The sequence below is a fragment of the Suillus bovinus genome, assembly GCF_016758785.1.
Source record: "Suillus bovinus strain UH-Sbo-P2 chromosome Unknown EDB93scaffold_120, whole genome shotgun sequence".
Taxonomy (NCBI): Eukaryota; Fungi; Basidiomycota; class Agaricomycetes; order Boletales; family Suillaceae; genus Suillus; species Suillus bovinus.
The window spans coordinates 78726-92134 of NW_024542176.1; the positions used below are offsets into that span (position 1 = coordinate 78726).

Genomic DNA, 13409 nt, shown 5'->3' on the forward strand with positions numbered 1-13409 from the left:
AATCCATGATTCCTTCCATACAGAGAGGTACAGTACTTGGAATCATGCCGAGTTGTAGATCGCCTTGCCGGCATGTCTGGCTAATCAGATTGCAATTAGAACAATCCCTATCTCCTCGAGGGCGCTCCGATTCTTTGAATCTGACTGCGCACACGTGTTACAGCGCTGGCACCACATGCTGATCGAGTTCGTTCATCAATGTTGTACGTGATTAATCGGAAGCATGCTGTGACTCTGCCAGTGATCATGATGCAGGGCGGACTTTGGTGCGATGCTGTAGTTGCTGGACGGTGCATTGATGCATACGTTATCGATGCTGTATTGTTTGGCAATCCATCTTGATTATCATCCTACCAAGCATGCTGTGGTGCAGAATCGCAGGTTATTAGTACGCGATCATGTTCAGGAAGTCGTTCAGTCTGAGGTTGCTTCGAAGTGACTGGTATCATCGGGCTCTACTGTGCATTCCAATCCGGGAGCGACTCTGGAGACATCTACTCCCAAGTGCTTGCGAAATGGCTCATGGCGTTCTTTTCCACCACGATTGCGACTAACTTGTTAAGTTCAGGTAAGTGCCTTTCTGTGCGAGTGCGATGTCGAGTCCCTCATTGTGTCCAGGATCACTGATATATCGCATGTGGTCAATCGAGAGGAACGTCCCTACAACTCGCGCTACGAATGGCACTATGATGCCACTCTTGCGCGTGCTTATGGACACTGCCGTTTTGTACTCTGTGGTACTGCTCATGGCATTAAATCTGTTTCGTCTGCTCGAACAATGGAGAGGTTGTGATGCTGGACATGGTAATTCTGCCCTAAACACCTGTTATCGAATATAAAACTGAGCTTCAATTAAATAGATCATGTCGATCGTGTCGATCGCCTTCTACATGGTGGTTATTCGCATCGCAATCAGTAGGAAAGACAACAATTTCTCCAATATTAATGTACCCAGAAGGACAACCTGCGGCAACATCCTTTGAGGGTCTGTGTATCCCAATTCAGTGACGGTACCCCATGGTTCGGCAAAGGGAATGAAGATCGTGTATCGACATACCCGGCAGAATCTGTGTAAAACACACCTCCGACGGAACATGTATGTAGTCTACTTGTTTCTTGCCTCAATGCTATACTATATATTTTGTCACGCTCCGGTTTGGACCAACTTATGAGAATAAACAATCAGTGAAATATACTGCTATGCTATCTAACCACTCATGCAATAAGGATCGTCCTTTTTTTATCCGTCGTCGAAGTAGCCTGAGGATCAAAGTTCTCCTTCATTTCCGAGTCGGCGGCGGTGGGCTTGGTGCGGGGTTTCGGAGGATGGCGGTTCTTGCTGGCTTTAGCCATTGCAGATTCCTTCGCACTGGCGAGGCGTGCCTACAACAACTCCTTCGCAGCCACTGACTCACCGTGCCTCGAATTACACCGAATTCCACATTCCGATGCTGTGCTGTTTTATGCGACAAACGAAAACAACTGGAAAACGCTACTGTGAACGTGCCTATGTTGAAAACTGAAGTGTCTACGAGGAAGCCGACGATGTAAGTACCTGCGGAGATGGTGACACCGGAAGATTGACGAGCGAAAGTATCATGAGGTGTAGAAGTCAAGAAGCACTGATCAACTGAAGGTGTTCAAGATAACGAAAAAGGAAATTGAGTATGGCCTCGTGACTTCGTAGACACCTCATTTCCGAACTTCAAGGCAAACACAGTTCGGCCCTTTCCTCACTGCCACTAAGCTACTACTTCTAGCATTGCCTTCATCAACCTATTGTCACGGTGATACTCATGACACGCTGACATTTCCGCCCAAGTCTTTTATATATGCGTGGGGCTGGTAAGGATGCCCACACCTTCGTGCATCTACCAGGCTGTAGACAGCTGTAGATCTTATCTTTTTCCATGGCTTCCAACATTTCAGTGGATGCCGCTGCTTTACTGGCACTGGTGCTGGAGGGCGTTACATACGGTGAGCTCTACACAAGGGGCTTCTTCGTCCGATGCCCACCAAGTTAATTTTTTCTCCCTAGGTTTTTCGGTTCTCATGTTTATCGGTACTATCTGGGCTTTGACCTACAAACAACGCATACACGACATCAGTCACCCAATCACTGTGGTGGCCATCCTGCTGTTCATACTGAGTACTGCGGTAGGCGCTTCTCTCTCCTCTTACATATATTGTCGTGTGTTGACTTTCTCAAAGCACATGATCGTGAATATCATTCGTGTTGAAGATGGACTAGTGAAATATCGCGACACATTCCCGGGTGGGCCAGTGGCGTTCTTTGCCGACCCTTCTCAATACACATTTACGATTGGGAATGCGTTATACGTCTTGCAAACTCTACTGGCTGATGGGGTAGTGGTGAGTTCATACTTTTACATGCAGCTTACATGCCTCTGGGCTCACAGAGAGCCGTCCGGCTGACCCGCAAGATTTATCGATGTTATATTGTATGGCAATCAGTCTGGGTCATCGTCGTACCAAGCATGTTGTGGTGCAGTGTTGCAGGTTAGTTCGCAATAATGCTCATGATTTATGAAATTGCGTTCTCTGACGTTACATCGCAGTGTCTGGTGTTGCTATAAACTATACTTTGTCGCAAGTAACAAGTGACTTCAGTCAAATCTATGAAAACGAACGTGGAACACCTGCACATTGGGTTAATGCATTCTACGTCTCAGCTATTGCAACAAATTTGTTGAGTTCAGGTGAGCACATTTTTATGGGCACAGTGTCAAGGCCTGAACATATCTAGCGTTACTTGCGTATCGCATCTGGATGGTCGAACGTAATGTCTCTACAATTCGCGCTAAAAAGAACACTATGGTGCCAATTGTGCGCGTGCTTGTGGATTCTGCTGTTTTGTACTCTGTGGCGCTCTTCACCGCATTAATCACCTATGTGTGCTCGAACAATGGACAGAATATCATATTGGACATGGTGATTCCGTCGTTGACATCTGTTATTCGACAAAAGCTGAACTTTGAACTACTAGCTCGCGCCCATCATATCGATCGCCTTCTATATGGTCCTTATTCGTATCGCGATCAATAGAAGACATCACAGCCATACGAACGATGAAACAGAATTAGGCAATTTGCAACGGCGTCCTATGCAGCCCTTGCAGGTCCATGTATTAAAAATCTTGCGTGATGACAGTAACGCAGTGTGTGGAATAGGGAATAGAGAATAGAGACCCGCCATCGACATTCACAGCAGAGTCCAGAAAGGGCTCCCTAGAATTGTAACCAAATCGAACGTGTCCTGTATGTCGTTTATTTTGTGTTTCCCCATAGTTTTGTTTGTGCTTCTGCTTAAACGTGTCTATCAGATCCATACAAGGCCGTTTCTGAACCACGGTGTAAGAAAAGTCTATGCGTAGCTAACAGTTCTCATGTTAGCAAACAAGAAATCAGATATATCGATATGAATGATATCTCTCCGAGGGATTGTAGACATGATTCTCGTCATCCCGCCCAACAGTGCACCACACAGCAATCTAATTCATCCCAATCACAACGTCAGAATCAAGAGCACGCGCGATCTCGATCTGTCACTCGGCGTCGGCCATGAGCACTTAGTGTTGATAAGAGGCCGTGAAGAATTTCCTGAACTCGAGTGGTCGAACGAGAGGACAATGCAATTCGAGGTCGAAGACGACAGTTACAAGATGGCTGACGAACAAGATCATTAAAGACAGATGAACATGAGCGACGAATCCAAAAGCTCGAACTAAAAACGAGGAAGAGAAAACGCAGCCTTAGGAAAGACCGAGCTCGAGAGAAGGGAATATTGTGGGCGCTAAATATTTTGATATTAAAGAATCGTGAATGTGGATGAACGTCCATATGATAAAGCGAATGTGGATGTACGTACGAAGGACGTATCTATGATATTCAAAGTCTGGAAAGTCTATTGGGCGGTCCTCCCTTCAATAGATTAAGAAAGCGGCGTGGCAACTGTTCAAACTTCAAAGATTTTTTCGAGCCTGCGGGAACTTGAAACCATCGATTCATCCACTGCAACCATATAGAGCGACAACAAAGGGGCGACAAACTTGGACCAAGATATCATATATCATATCTACAGCAAAAACATGAAACTCCCTTACGGTAGCGGGAATAACCGAAGCTACTAACGGGGAACTGAGCGGCCTGCTACTACTAGGATGGTTCAAGTTCATCAACTTCTCTAAGACGCCATTATGACACTTTGATAATCTCGTTCTTCTAGTATATAATGACACATGCGTGGGGTTCGCAAATATGCCCCCGCACCTTCGTGCATCTACAAGGCTGTAGACAGTTGCAGATCTTATTTTTGCCATGGCTTCAAACATGCCATTGGATGCTGCGTGCTTACTGTCATTAGCACTGGAGGGCGTGACTTATGGTGAGCACTACAAGCAGTTCCTTCGTCCTATGCCCACCGAGCTAAAGTCACTTCCCTAGGGTTTTCACTTCTCATGTTTATCGGTACTATCTGGGCTTTGGCCTACAAACAGCGCATACAGGATGTCAGTCGCCCAATTATTGTGGTGGCCATCCTGCTGTTCATACTGAGTACTGCGGTAGGCGCTTCTTTATCTTACATATATTGTCATGGGTTGACCTTCTCAAAGCACATGATCGTGAATACCATTCGTGTTGAAGATGGACTAGTAAAGTATCGCGACACATTTCCGAATGGGCCAGTGGCGTTCTTTGCCGATCCTGCTCAATACACGTATACGATCAAGAATGCGTTATATATCTCGCAAACGTTACTGGGTGACGGGGTATTGGTGAGTTTATGCTTTTATAACAGCTTAAATGCCTCTGGGTTCACAGACGGCCGTCCGGCTGACTCGGAAGATTTATCGATGTTATATTGTATGGCAATCAGTCTTAATCATCATCATACCGAGCATGCTGTGGTGCAGTGTTGCAGGTTAGTTCGCGATCATGCTCACGATTTATGTGTTTTATGACGTTACATCGCAGTGTCTGGTGTTGCTATAATCTACACTTTTTCGCAAATCACAAGTTACTCCGGTCAAATCTATGAAAACGAGCATGGGACGCCTGCACATTGGGTTAATGCATTCTATGCCTCGACTATTGCAACAAATTTGTCGAGTTCAGGTGAGCGAATTTTTGTGGACATGGTGTCAAGGCCTGAACATATCTAGCGTTACTTGCGTATCGGGTCTGGATGATCGAACGCGATGTTTCTACAATGCGCTCTAGGAAGAACACTATGATGCCAATTGTGCGCGTGCTTGTGGATTCTGCCATTCTGTACTCTATGGCGCTCTTGACCGCATTGATCATTTATACGCGCTCGAACAATGGGCAGCTTGTTATACAGGAAATGGTGATTCTGTCGTTGTCATCTGTTATCCGACAAAAAAGCTGAATTTTGAATTACTAGCTCACGCCCATCATATCTATCGCCTTCTATATGGTCCTTATTCGCGTAGCAGTCAACAGAAAACACAGTCATCTGTCGACTATAGGCCCGGGGATGACCGATGCAACAGACTCAAGCACTTTGCAACAGTATTCTATGCAGCCCTTGCAATTTTATAGATCCAAATTCACGCGTAATGACGATAAAGCAGTTTATGGAATAGGGATCGAAGACCCGCCATCGACATTCGCAGCAGAGTCTGGAAAGGGCTCCCTATCGAACTTGCAACCAAACTGAATGTGTGCTGTATGTCATTTGTTTTGTATCTGCCCATAGTCTTGTTTGTGCTTCTACTATAACATACCATCCATGCTTGCACACAGCTCTGCAATATGTAGTCCGTTTTATTGTAATTGTATTCCCCTGCTCACCAAAACTTTCGTCGTTGCGATGTGATGTACATTCAAGTGTTGCCCTGATCGACATCATGCTATTTATGCCATACTAGTAGGAGCATTATTTCATTTCAGGTGAGGATCAAAAATGACGCCGGTGGCAAAAAAAAGTTCCCACTACCTCTGTAGTGGGTCTAAGTGTCCTCGCTCAAGTCTCGTGGGGGCGAGGATTTAGCTAACAAATCGGGGACCCTGCTATGATGGTAAGGGGTCCCCATGAATTTGGATACAAACAGCCCCAAACTCGAGACTGTATGTAAGTGATCAAAGCCTGCCCGATCGAAGGTGATGCATACAAGATCATGCGCAGGTTTGGTGATATATCACACGAGCTTTGAGCAAGAGCCTGAAGGTGATACATTACAGGAATAGTCTATGTAACATATCACTGATACGTCATGGTCTATGGACCGCAGACTCTGATATAACATGAGCCTTCTACAATATTAGACATTGATATATTATACCTACAGGGTATTGTGAGTTATATGATGTATCATTACCAGACTCACGGTATAGCCTGATCAACATCTTTCGAGCCACGAGTGTGCATGTGAGCGTGTCCAGCCTTGTACAGCTTTTATGACACACAGTAGTTTCAAAGGTTTGCATGAATTTAGCCGAGTATTTCAAAGGTCTCAACCGAGAGATAACATTGTGCCAAGTTTTGCCCATCACCGGGCGCAACCGGCAGGCAAAATTCGGCAGCCAACAACACTACCTGGCGAGCAACATCCACCTCTAATTACAAGAGTTACGTGTGAATCACAGGTGATTTTTCGAGCCTGCGGGAAGTTGGTAGTCTGTGCTGAGCCGAGGCACGAGGCGAGCGCAGAAGTTAGTCTATGTGCGAATAAGCGAGGTGGCGCAGCGCTTCTTGCTTCCGCCCACCTCGCAGCATCCTCCAATCCTAAGCTCGTATCTAATTCTCACTCTTTTTGCACCCACCCGCCTCTCCCAGATCAGAGCGCAAGACAAACGCGCTGAATTCTGGACAAACCAGCTACATTTGTCTGACGCTTGGTGGCCGCTCCCTAGACGTCGCTATCACCAACTAAGTAAGCTGATCGGGCCCACCCGCCCTCACACAGCTCACTTCGACGCCCAGGTTCGGACCCAAGTTTCAGGCCGGAAAGCCCTGCGGGCTTTCGCCCAGACACCCAAACAACAATCACTCACCCTAGCTTCGTATTCAGTAATGTCCTCTGTAGCATTAACACCATTTCATACTCACAAATGTACATACTCGTTTGTCCCTGCTCAAACTCGTCACCGTTCCTTGATAGCCGCATAGCTATTGATGCACATAGACATCGATTCAACCATATAGAGCGACAACAAAATTGGACCAATCGTCTACATGTTACGGTAGCGGGAATAACCGAAGCTAATCATGGTAACGGGGAACTGAGTAGGATTGCCTTCATCAACCTCTCTCTGATGGGCCATTATCATGATGGCACTTTGATAATCTCGTCCTTCTATATAATGATACATGCGTGGGGTTAGCAAATATGCCCCCGCATCTTTGTGCATCTACAACGCTGTAGACAGCTGCAGATCTTATTTTTGCTATGGCTTCAAACATGCCATTAGATGCTGCGTATTTACTGTCATTAGCACTGGAGGCCATGGCATATGGTGAGCACTACAAGCACTTCCTTCGTCCTATGCCCACCAAGCTAAAGTCACTTCCCTAGGTTTTTCGATCCTCATGTTTATCGGTAGTATCTGGGCTTTGACCTACAAACAGCGCATACAGGATGTCAGTCGCACGATCATTGTGGTGGCTATCCTGCTGTTCATACTGAGTACTGCGGTAAGCGCTTCTTGCCTCTTACATATGATATTGTTATGTGTTGACGTTCTCAAAGCACATCGTCGTGAATATCATTTGTGTTGAAGATGGGCTAGTGAAGTATCGCGACACATTTCCGGGTGGGCCAGTGGCGTTCTTTGCCGACCCTTCTCAATATACAATCACGATCAAGAACACGTTATACCTCTTGCAAACTCTACTGGCTGACGGGGTATTGGTGAGTACATGCTTTTGAAGCAGCTTCAGTTCCTCTGGGCTCACAGAATTCATCCGGCTCACTCGAAAGATTTATCGATGTTATGTTGTATGGCAATCAGTCTTGACCATTATCCTACCGAGCATGCTGTGGTGCAGTGTTGCAGGTTAGTTCGTGAGCATGTTCATGACTCATGAAATTGTGTTCTGACATTGCATCGAAGTGACTGGTGTTGGTGCAAACTACAAACTTTCGCACATCACAAGTGACTCTGATAAAATCTATGACAACGAGCGCGGACAACCTGCACATTGGGGTACTGCATTTTTTGCCTCAGCTATCGCAACAAATTTGTTGAGTTCAGGTAAGCACGTTTTTGTGGGCGTGGTGCTAAGGCCTAAACATGTCTAGCATTACTTGCATATCGCATTTGGATGATCGAACATGATGTCTCTACAGTTCGCGCCAAGAAGAACACTATGATGCCAATTGTGCGCGTGCTTGTGGATTCTGCTGCTTTGTACTCTGTGGTGCTCTTGACCTCATTGATCACTTATGCGCGCTCGAACAATGGACAGCTTGTTATATATGAGATGGTGATTCCGTCGTTGACACCTGTTATCCGACAAAAAAGCTGAACTTTGAACTACTAGGTTACGCCCATCATATCGATCACCTTCTATATGGTCCTTATTCGCATCGCAATCAACAGAAAACACAGTCAACTCTCGACTATAGGCCCGGGGATGACCGATGCAACAGATCCAGGCACTATGCAGCAGTATCCTATGCGGCCTTTGCAATTCAAATCCACACGTAATGACAATGAAGCAGCTTATGGAATAGGGATCGAAGACCGGCCATCAGCATTCACAGCAGAGTCCGGAAAGGGCTCCCTATCAAACTTGCAACCAAACTGAATGTGTCTTGTATGTCGTTTGTGTTGTATTTTCCCATAGTTTTGTTTGTGCTTCTATATATCATTATGCTTGCACATAGCTCTGCAATATGTTGTCCGTTTTATTGTAATTATATTCCCCTGCTCACCAAAACTTTTGTTGTTGCAATATCGTGTACATTCGTGTATTGCCCTGATTGACATTATGCAGTTTATGTCACAGGAACATTATTTTATTTCAGGTGAGGATCAAAAATGACGCCAGTGGCATGTGTACGCAGTGTCAATCCATCTTATTATGTCACGTGACCAAGTGTGACAAACAGTCAGCCGCTCAAATTTCATCTGAATAGTTTCATTATTATGACTTTCTCCCTATGATACATTACAACTCGAATTTACTAGCTACTGCTCGCAGCGGTCATACATAAGACTTGATTTCCTTGGCTCCTTTGGCATGCTCGGCTGACGTATCTAAGTTATTGGTCTTTAGTTTGGTTCGAAACCACATTCTGTTCTGTTTGGTGAACTTTGGTCTGCCTACAGGTGATGAGAGAAGAAAACGCAAACTAACCCTCCCAAGAAGGGCCCACAAATCTAGGGCATCGAAGACTACCCAATATCCAAGGCTCGAACCTGACGCTGCAAAGACTAGGCGAAGACCTTCCCAAGCAAAACGATGTGGGGGCACGTAAACATTCCCAGGCTGTGGCATAATCATTATATATAAACTGAATCATCATCGGCAGACGTGCTCTTAACATGGTGTGGAGAAAGAAATCACATAGTAGTAGGTCCAATTCCCTGCAGTCTAGCTTGGGGCGTAGTTACTTCGACGCACCATGAAAGTAGTTCAAAAGGTTAGCTAACGTTCACAGGTAAATTTCTACATGTCCTATTAGTACTCTTTTGTATTTGTGCGGCTTCGATGTTTATCTTGTATTCTACATTCACGACGCACATAGATGTTGCACCTTTGGTAAACTTTCGTGCCCTCTATTTTTGATATTCAAACTCACCTTCCGAATGCATAGGATTCCGTGGGATGTTCCCCTGGGACTAAATATGCGCGTGCATTCTATGTCTATGATATCGGTTGATAAGTAGCCAGAACGAAGGATATATTTATGGGCTTATACAACAGGTACCGGAGAAATGACAGTCCAAGGGTGAGGTTCACTTTAATCACTCCTATTCCAGCTATATTGAAGACAATCTTCTGAACTCGTCCCTCCTGCATCTTCAACCGAAGATATCATAGCTCCGGTAGACCAATTGATAGACGAAAGCGACGCATCACGATACAGTGAGCGAATGTCGCCACGATATCCATTACCGAGTTCCTCCCACTGCGGATGAATCTGTGCAAATCCTGACACAATGACATATTTAATGATACACAGAAACTGGCACAGATGGGCCTACACTTTCCACACCCCCTAGTTGGATTGTAGATTCGCTATGAATAGCCTCCCTGCAGATACCAGCGCTTTGATGTCAGCAATACTGGAGGGCATTCTCTATGGTGAGTATCGCAATGAGTTTCTTCGTTCCATGCTCACATAGCTAGGCTCTCCTCTCTAGGCTTTTCAGTCCTCATGTTTATCGGCACTATCTGGGCCTTGACCTACAAACGTCGGATGCGGGATGTCAATCGCCCAGTCGCTGTGGTGGTCCTCCTGCTATTGTTAGTGAGCACTGCGGTTAGTTTTTCGCTTCTAACATAGTATGATGTTATTGGTTGACAATTCCAAAGCACATGGTCATGACTATCATTCATATCGAAAATGGACTGGTGAAGTATCGCGATACGTGGCTAGGCGGGCCACCGGCGTACTTCGCAGATATTGCGGAAGAGACATATGTGATCAAACACGCGTTATACATTTCCCAGACTGTACTTGCTGATGGCGTGATGGTGCGTTTCTGTGTTGGTTTGCTCGTGAACTTATAGAAATGCCTTGTCTTGCAAAAGATTCATCGCTGTTATGTTCTTTGGCGATCCGTCCGGGTGATCATCCTACCAAGTTTGCTATGGTGTGCCATCATAGGTCGGGTTATAATAATACTCTGGAAGTTGTGTGGTCTGATACTGCCTCGTAGTGACTGGCATTCGCGCAGTCTACGTGAATTCGCAAGCCACTTCCAATCCCGGAGATGTCTTCGCCGTCGAAGATGCAAAGTGGATCATATCATTCATTGCATCGACTCTTACAAGTAATTTGTTGTGTTCAGGTAAGCGCGTTGCCGTGAACGATGTCGAGGCCCTGAAAGTGTCCAGGACTACTGATATATCGTATCTGGAAATCTGAACGTCGCGTATCTAAAATACGTGTTTCGAAGAGCACTATGATGCCAATTGTGCGCATCCTTATGGATGCTGCTGTTTTGTACTCTGTGATGCTATTCGGCCTTTTGATTTGTTTCCTCGTCGAGAACAACGGACAATCTGTTATAACGGATATAGTGAATCCGCCGTTTACCTCTTCCATGTGGAAAAACGCTGAGAACTGATTGACTAGGCCGTACCTATCATATCGATCACCTTCTACATGGTGATTATTCGCCTCGCGACCAGTTGTCGACATCACCTCCCGAGACGAACGACCGAGGAGATAGAACAGAGAAACATGCAATATCAAACGAGGCCCTTAGGGGTCCGGATATCCCAATTTACTCAAGATGACAGCACCTCAACTTATAAAGTCGGGGACGAAGACCGACCATCGACAGGGATCGAAGAGAATTAAAAGGATATGTTGTACTTGACATATAGTCATTATGAAATCATTGACATGAATGCCCTACTGCTATATTTCCTCCGGAAATGAATAGCTGGCCCATCTGCTATAGTTGCACATTCGAGCGAGGGACAGGGTGGGCACAGTTTGATTCTTGCAACACTCTAAGCGAGTTCACATCACGCTGGTGGGCAAAGAAACGGAATAGATCTTGACGTGGAAAAGAGGAGAGGTGGAAACAGTATTCATTCCGTCACGCACACGCCGTGTCGAATCATGACTAGCGAGTGTCCAATTGGATACAGCTGCCATATACGCGGTGTATAGGGACTCGCTTATGATGCGGTCGTGTGCCACAAGAGGTTCTAGCCTCTAGCCTTGCGGGGGAACGCCAAGCCATTAATGCTTTGGCATCGTGCATCAGGATGAGCTCGGGAAGTGCTGCTTTTATCGGGGCGCGTCATAATAGGCCGCGTCGAACCACCGTCAGCGCGTTGTGATAAAAGGGCAAGTTGCATAGGAGTGCCTGGGTATTTTCTGAGATGACTTGATGAATCGTGAACCTGCGGTACGCTATTATTAGTAGCGCTCGGAGGTTTTGACCCTATCTTGGGTGACACATGCCAGAAATTTGGTAAACCAAAAAGCAGCAGTTTGGAAACTGTCGAGTGCCTGACCATTGGTTAACCGGCGTTCCAACTTCCCAGAGAACTTGAACGTCGAGGAGTCGTTTCGTATGAGTCACCCTGTCGTGGTCTCGTCGCATGCATGTCGACTGAACTAATTATGCAGGGCGGCACTAGTTAACTTCGTATCACTGTGGGCGCACGGCAAAATCACCTCAATACTTTGCGATTCTTGACCTGTCAGAGCGAGAAGGGTATTCAGCGTAGCCGGAAAAGGTAAACGTAAGAAGGTCCGCTATATCTCCCCTTCCCCATGTACTACCTATCCCCTAAGAACACCCACGCAAACCTCAACCTCCACTCCAACCCCCCTCGTTCCATCACCCACGAACGCCCCCCTGACCTTCTCACACGCCCACCGTGTAAACTTCAAGACTTCTTCATCGCACAACGAAGACGGGACATGTGGCGAGAGTGTAACTATCAACTGCGGTTCCGGCCCTCTCGGTACATTGGAAAAGGGCGATGAGGAGTCAGAGGGTGAGAGAGTGGATCGTGGCGCAGACGGGAATACCGACGAAAAGGAGGACCCTGGCGCAGACTGTGACGCAGATGCAGACCCTAACCCAGAAGACCTCATCTCCCCTCGTCCAAGCGGACCCACCTGCCACACATGCGGAGCAGGAAGACTCGTGACGTGTTCATGTCGCTCAATTTCGCGGACGACGCGCCAAAAGGACTCCATTTTGGATTCTGGCGTGTTTGTGCCTCTTGAACTTATACCCATGCCTTTCGTGCCCATACCACCCACGCTGCCAGCACTCATTGTGAACGATGCTGCAGGTGCAGTCTGCAATAATACACCACCCAAGACTACACACGCTGCGTATGCGACGTGCGTGGTGATGATGACCTGGAGAGTCGCTAGAGAAAGGTCGAAGGGTATGTAGTGTGTACTGCATGAAGAATTAGCGTAGGTTATGCCATCGAGGAAGGGAATTTGTCTCGTTTGGGAAGGAGTCTTGCAAGCGAGGTGAAAGGTCGTAGCAAGAATGGATGAAGTCGAGAGACAAAAACCCTTGTCGAACAAAAACAAGAATAAGTACTCACACATCCAAAACCATCTCACCCCCCAAAATTGCCACACAAAACAAAATAGGAGGAAGAGCGTACGGGTTCCTCAGTATTCTTTCCCATGGCGCTTGTCCTCTTCCTGGAACCGAGAACGATGGATGGAGTCGGGGAGTGCTGAGAGAACGGGGATGGGAGGT

General features: G+C 46.4%; 5 protein-coding genes across 5 annotated transcripts; 4 read left to right on the top strand and 1 right to left on the bottom strand.

The window, feature by feature from the left end:
• The first annotated feature begins 1709 nt into the window (after positions 1 to 1709).
• On the top strand, positions 1710 to 3372 carry EDB93DRAFT_142256 (uncharacterized protein). The gene is made up of 6 exons (XM_041455498.1): positions 1710 to 2157; positions 2212 to 2373; positions 2445 to 2520; positions 2580 to 2720; positions 2768 to 2952; positions 3008 to 3372. The coding sequence occupies exons 1-6, from the start codon at positions 1852 to 1854 to the stop codon at positions 3203 to 3205; spliced, it is 1068 nt and encodes a 355-aa protein (XP_041301636.1). The 5' UTR covers positions 1710 to 1851; the 3' UTR covers positions 3206 to 3372.
• A 530-nt stretch (positions 3373 to 3902) lies between these two features.
• Positions 3903 to 5700, top strand: EDB93DRAFT_1267015 (uncharacterized protein; the record flags this gene model as incomplete). The annotated part of the gene is made up of 7 exons (XM_041454262.1): positions 3903 to 4404; positions 4464 to 4582; positions 4634 to 4795; positions 4842 to 4941; positions 4995 to 5135; positions 5183 to 5367; positions 5425 to 5700. The coding sequence occupies exons 1-7, from the start codon at positions 4338 to 4340 to the stop codon at positions 5698 to 5700; spliced, it is 1050 nt and encodes a 349-aa protein (XP_041301637.1). The 5' UTR covers positions 3903 to 4337.
• Positions 5701 to 7353: 1653 nt separating this feature from the next.
• EDB93DRAFT_1332341 (uncharacterized protein) lies at positions 7354 to 8793 on the top strand (the record flags this gene model as incomplete). The annotated part of the gene is made up of 7 exons (XM_041455245.1): positions 7354 to 7499; positions 7559 to 7677; positions 7733 to 7894; positions 7964 to 8039; positions 8097 to 8237; positions 8285 to 8469; positions 8527 to 8793. Exons 1-7 carry the CDS (start codon positions 7433 to 7435, stop codon positions 8791 to 8793), a joined length of 1017 nt encoding a protein of 338 aa, XP_041301638.1. The 5' UTR covers positions 7354 to 7432.
• A 1346-nt stretch (positions 8794 to 10139) lies between these two features.
• On the top strand, positions 10140 to 11699 carry EDB93DRAFT_142652 (uncharacterized protein). Its single transcript, XM_041455500.1, has 7 exons — positions 10140 to 10296; positions 10342 to 10474; positions 10528 to 10689; positions 10747 to 10822; positions 10875 to 11006; positions 11053 to 11237; positions 11294 to 11699. The coding sequence occupies exons 2-7, from the start codon at positions 10370 to 10372 to the stop codon at positions 11519 to 11521; spliced, it is 888 nt and encodes a 295-aa protein (XP_041301639.1). The 5' UTR covers positions 10140 to 10296; positions 10342 to 10369; the 3' UTR covers positions 11522 to 11699.
• Positions 11700 to 12356: 657 nt separating this feature from the next.
• On the bottom strand, positions 12357 to 13409 carry EDB93DRAFT_142624 (uncharacterized protein). The gene is made up of 2 exons (XM_041455499.1): positions 13249 to 13409; positions 12357 to 13094 (listed from the first exon to the last, which is right to left on the bottom strand). The coding sequence occupies exons 1-2, from the start codon at positions 13260 to 13262 to the stop codon at positions 12461 to 12463; spliced, it is 648 nt and encodes a 215-aa protein (XP_041301640.1). The 5' UTR covers positions 13263 to 13409; the 3' UTR covers positions 12357 to 12460.

Excerpts from the sequence above, each read along its gene's own strand:
- EDB93DRAFT_142256 (XM_041455498.1), top strand. The coding sequence starts at position 1,852 with ATGCCCACACCTTCGTGCATCTACCAGGCTGTAGACAGCTGTAGATCT. Across the intron at positions 2,374-2,444 it reads TACTGGCTGATGGGGTAGTG|ATTTATCGATGTTATATTGT; the intron begins GTGAGTTCATAC and ends CTGACCCGCAAG. Across the intron at positions 2,953-3,007 it reads AGAATATCATATTGGACATG|CTCGCGCCCATCATATCGAT; the intron begins GTGATTCCGTCG and ends TTGAACTACTAG.
- EDB93DRAFT_142652 (XM_041455500.1), top strand. The coding sequence starts at position 10,370 with ATGTTTATCGGCACTATCTGGGCCTTGACCTACAAACGTCGGATGCGG. Across the intron at positions 10,690-10,746 it reads TACTTGCTGATGGCGTGATG|ATTCATCGCTGTTATGTTCT; the intron begins GTGCGTTTCTGT and ends GTCTTGCAAAAG. Across the intron at positions 10,823-10,874 it reads GCTATGGTGTGCCATCATAG|TGACTGGCATTCGCGCAGTC; the intron begins GTCGGGTTATAA and ends ACTGCCTCGTAG.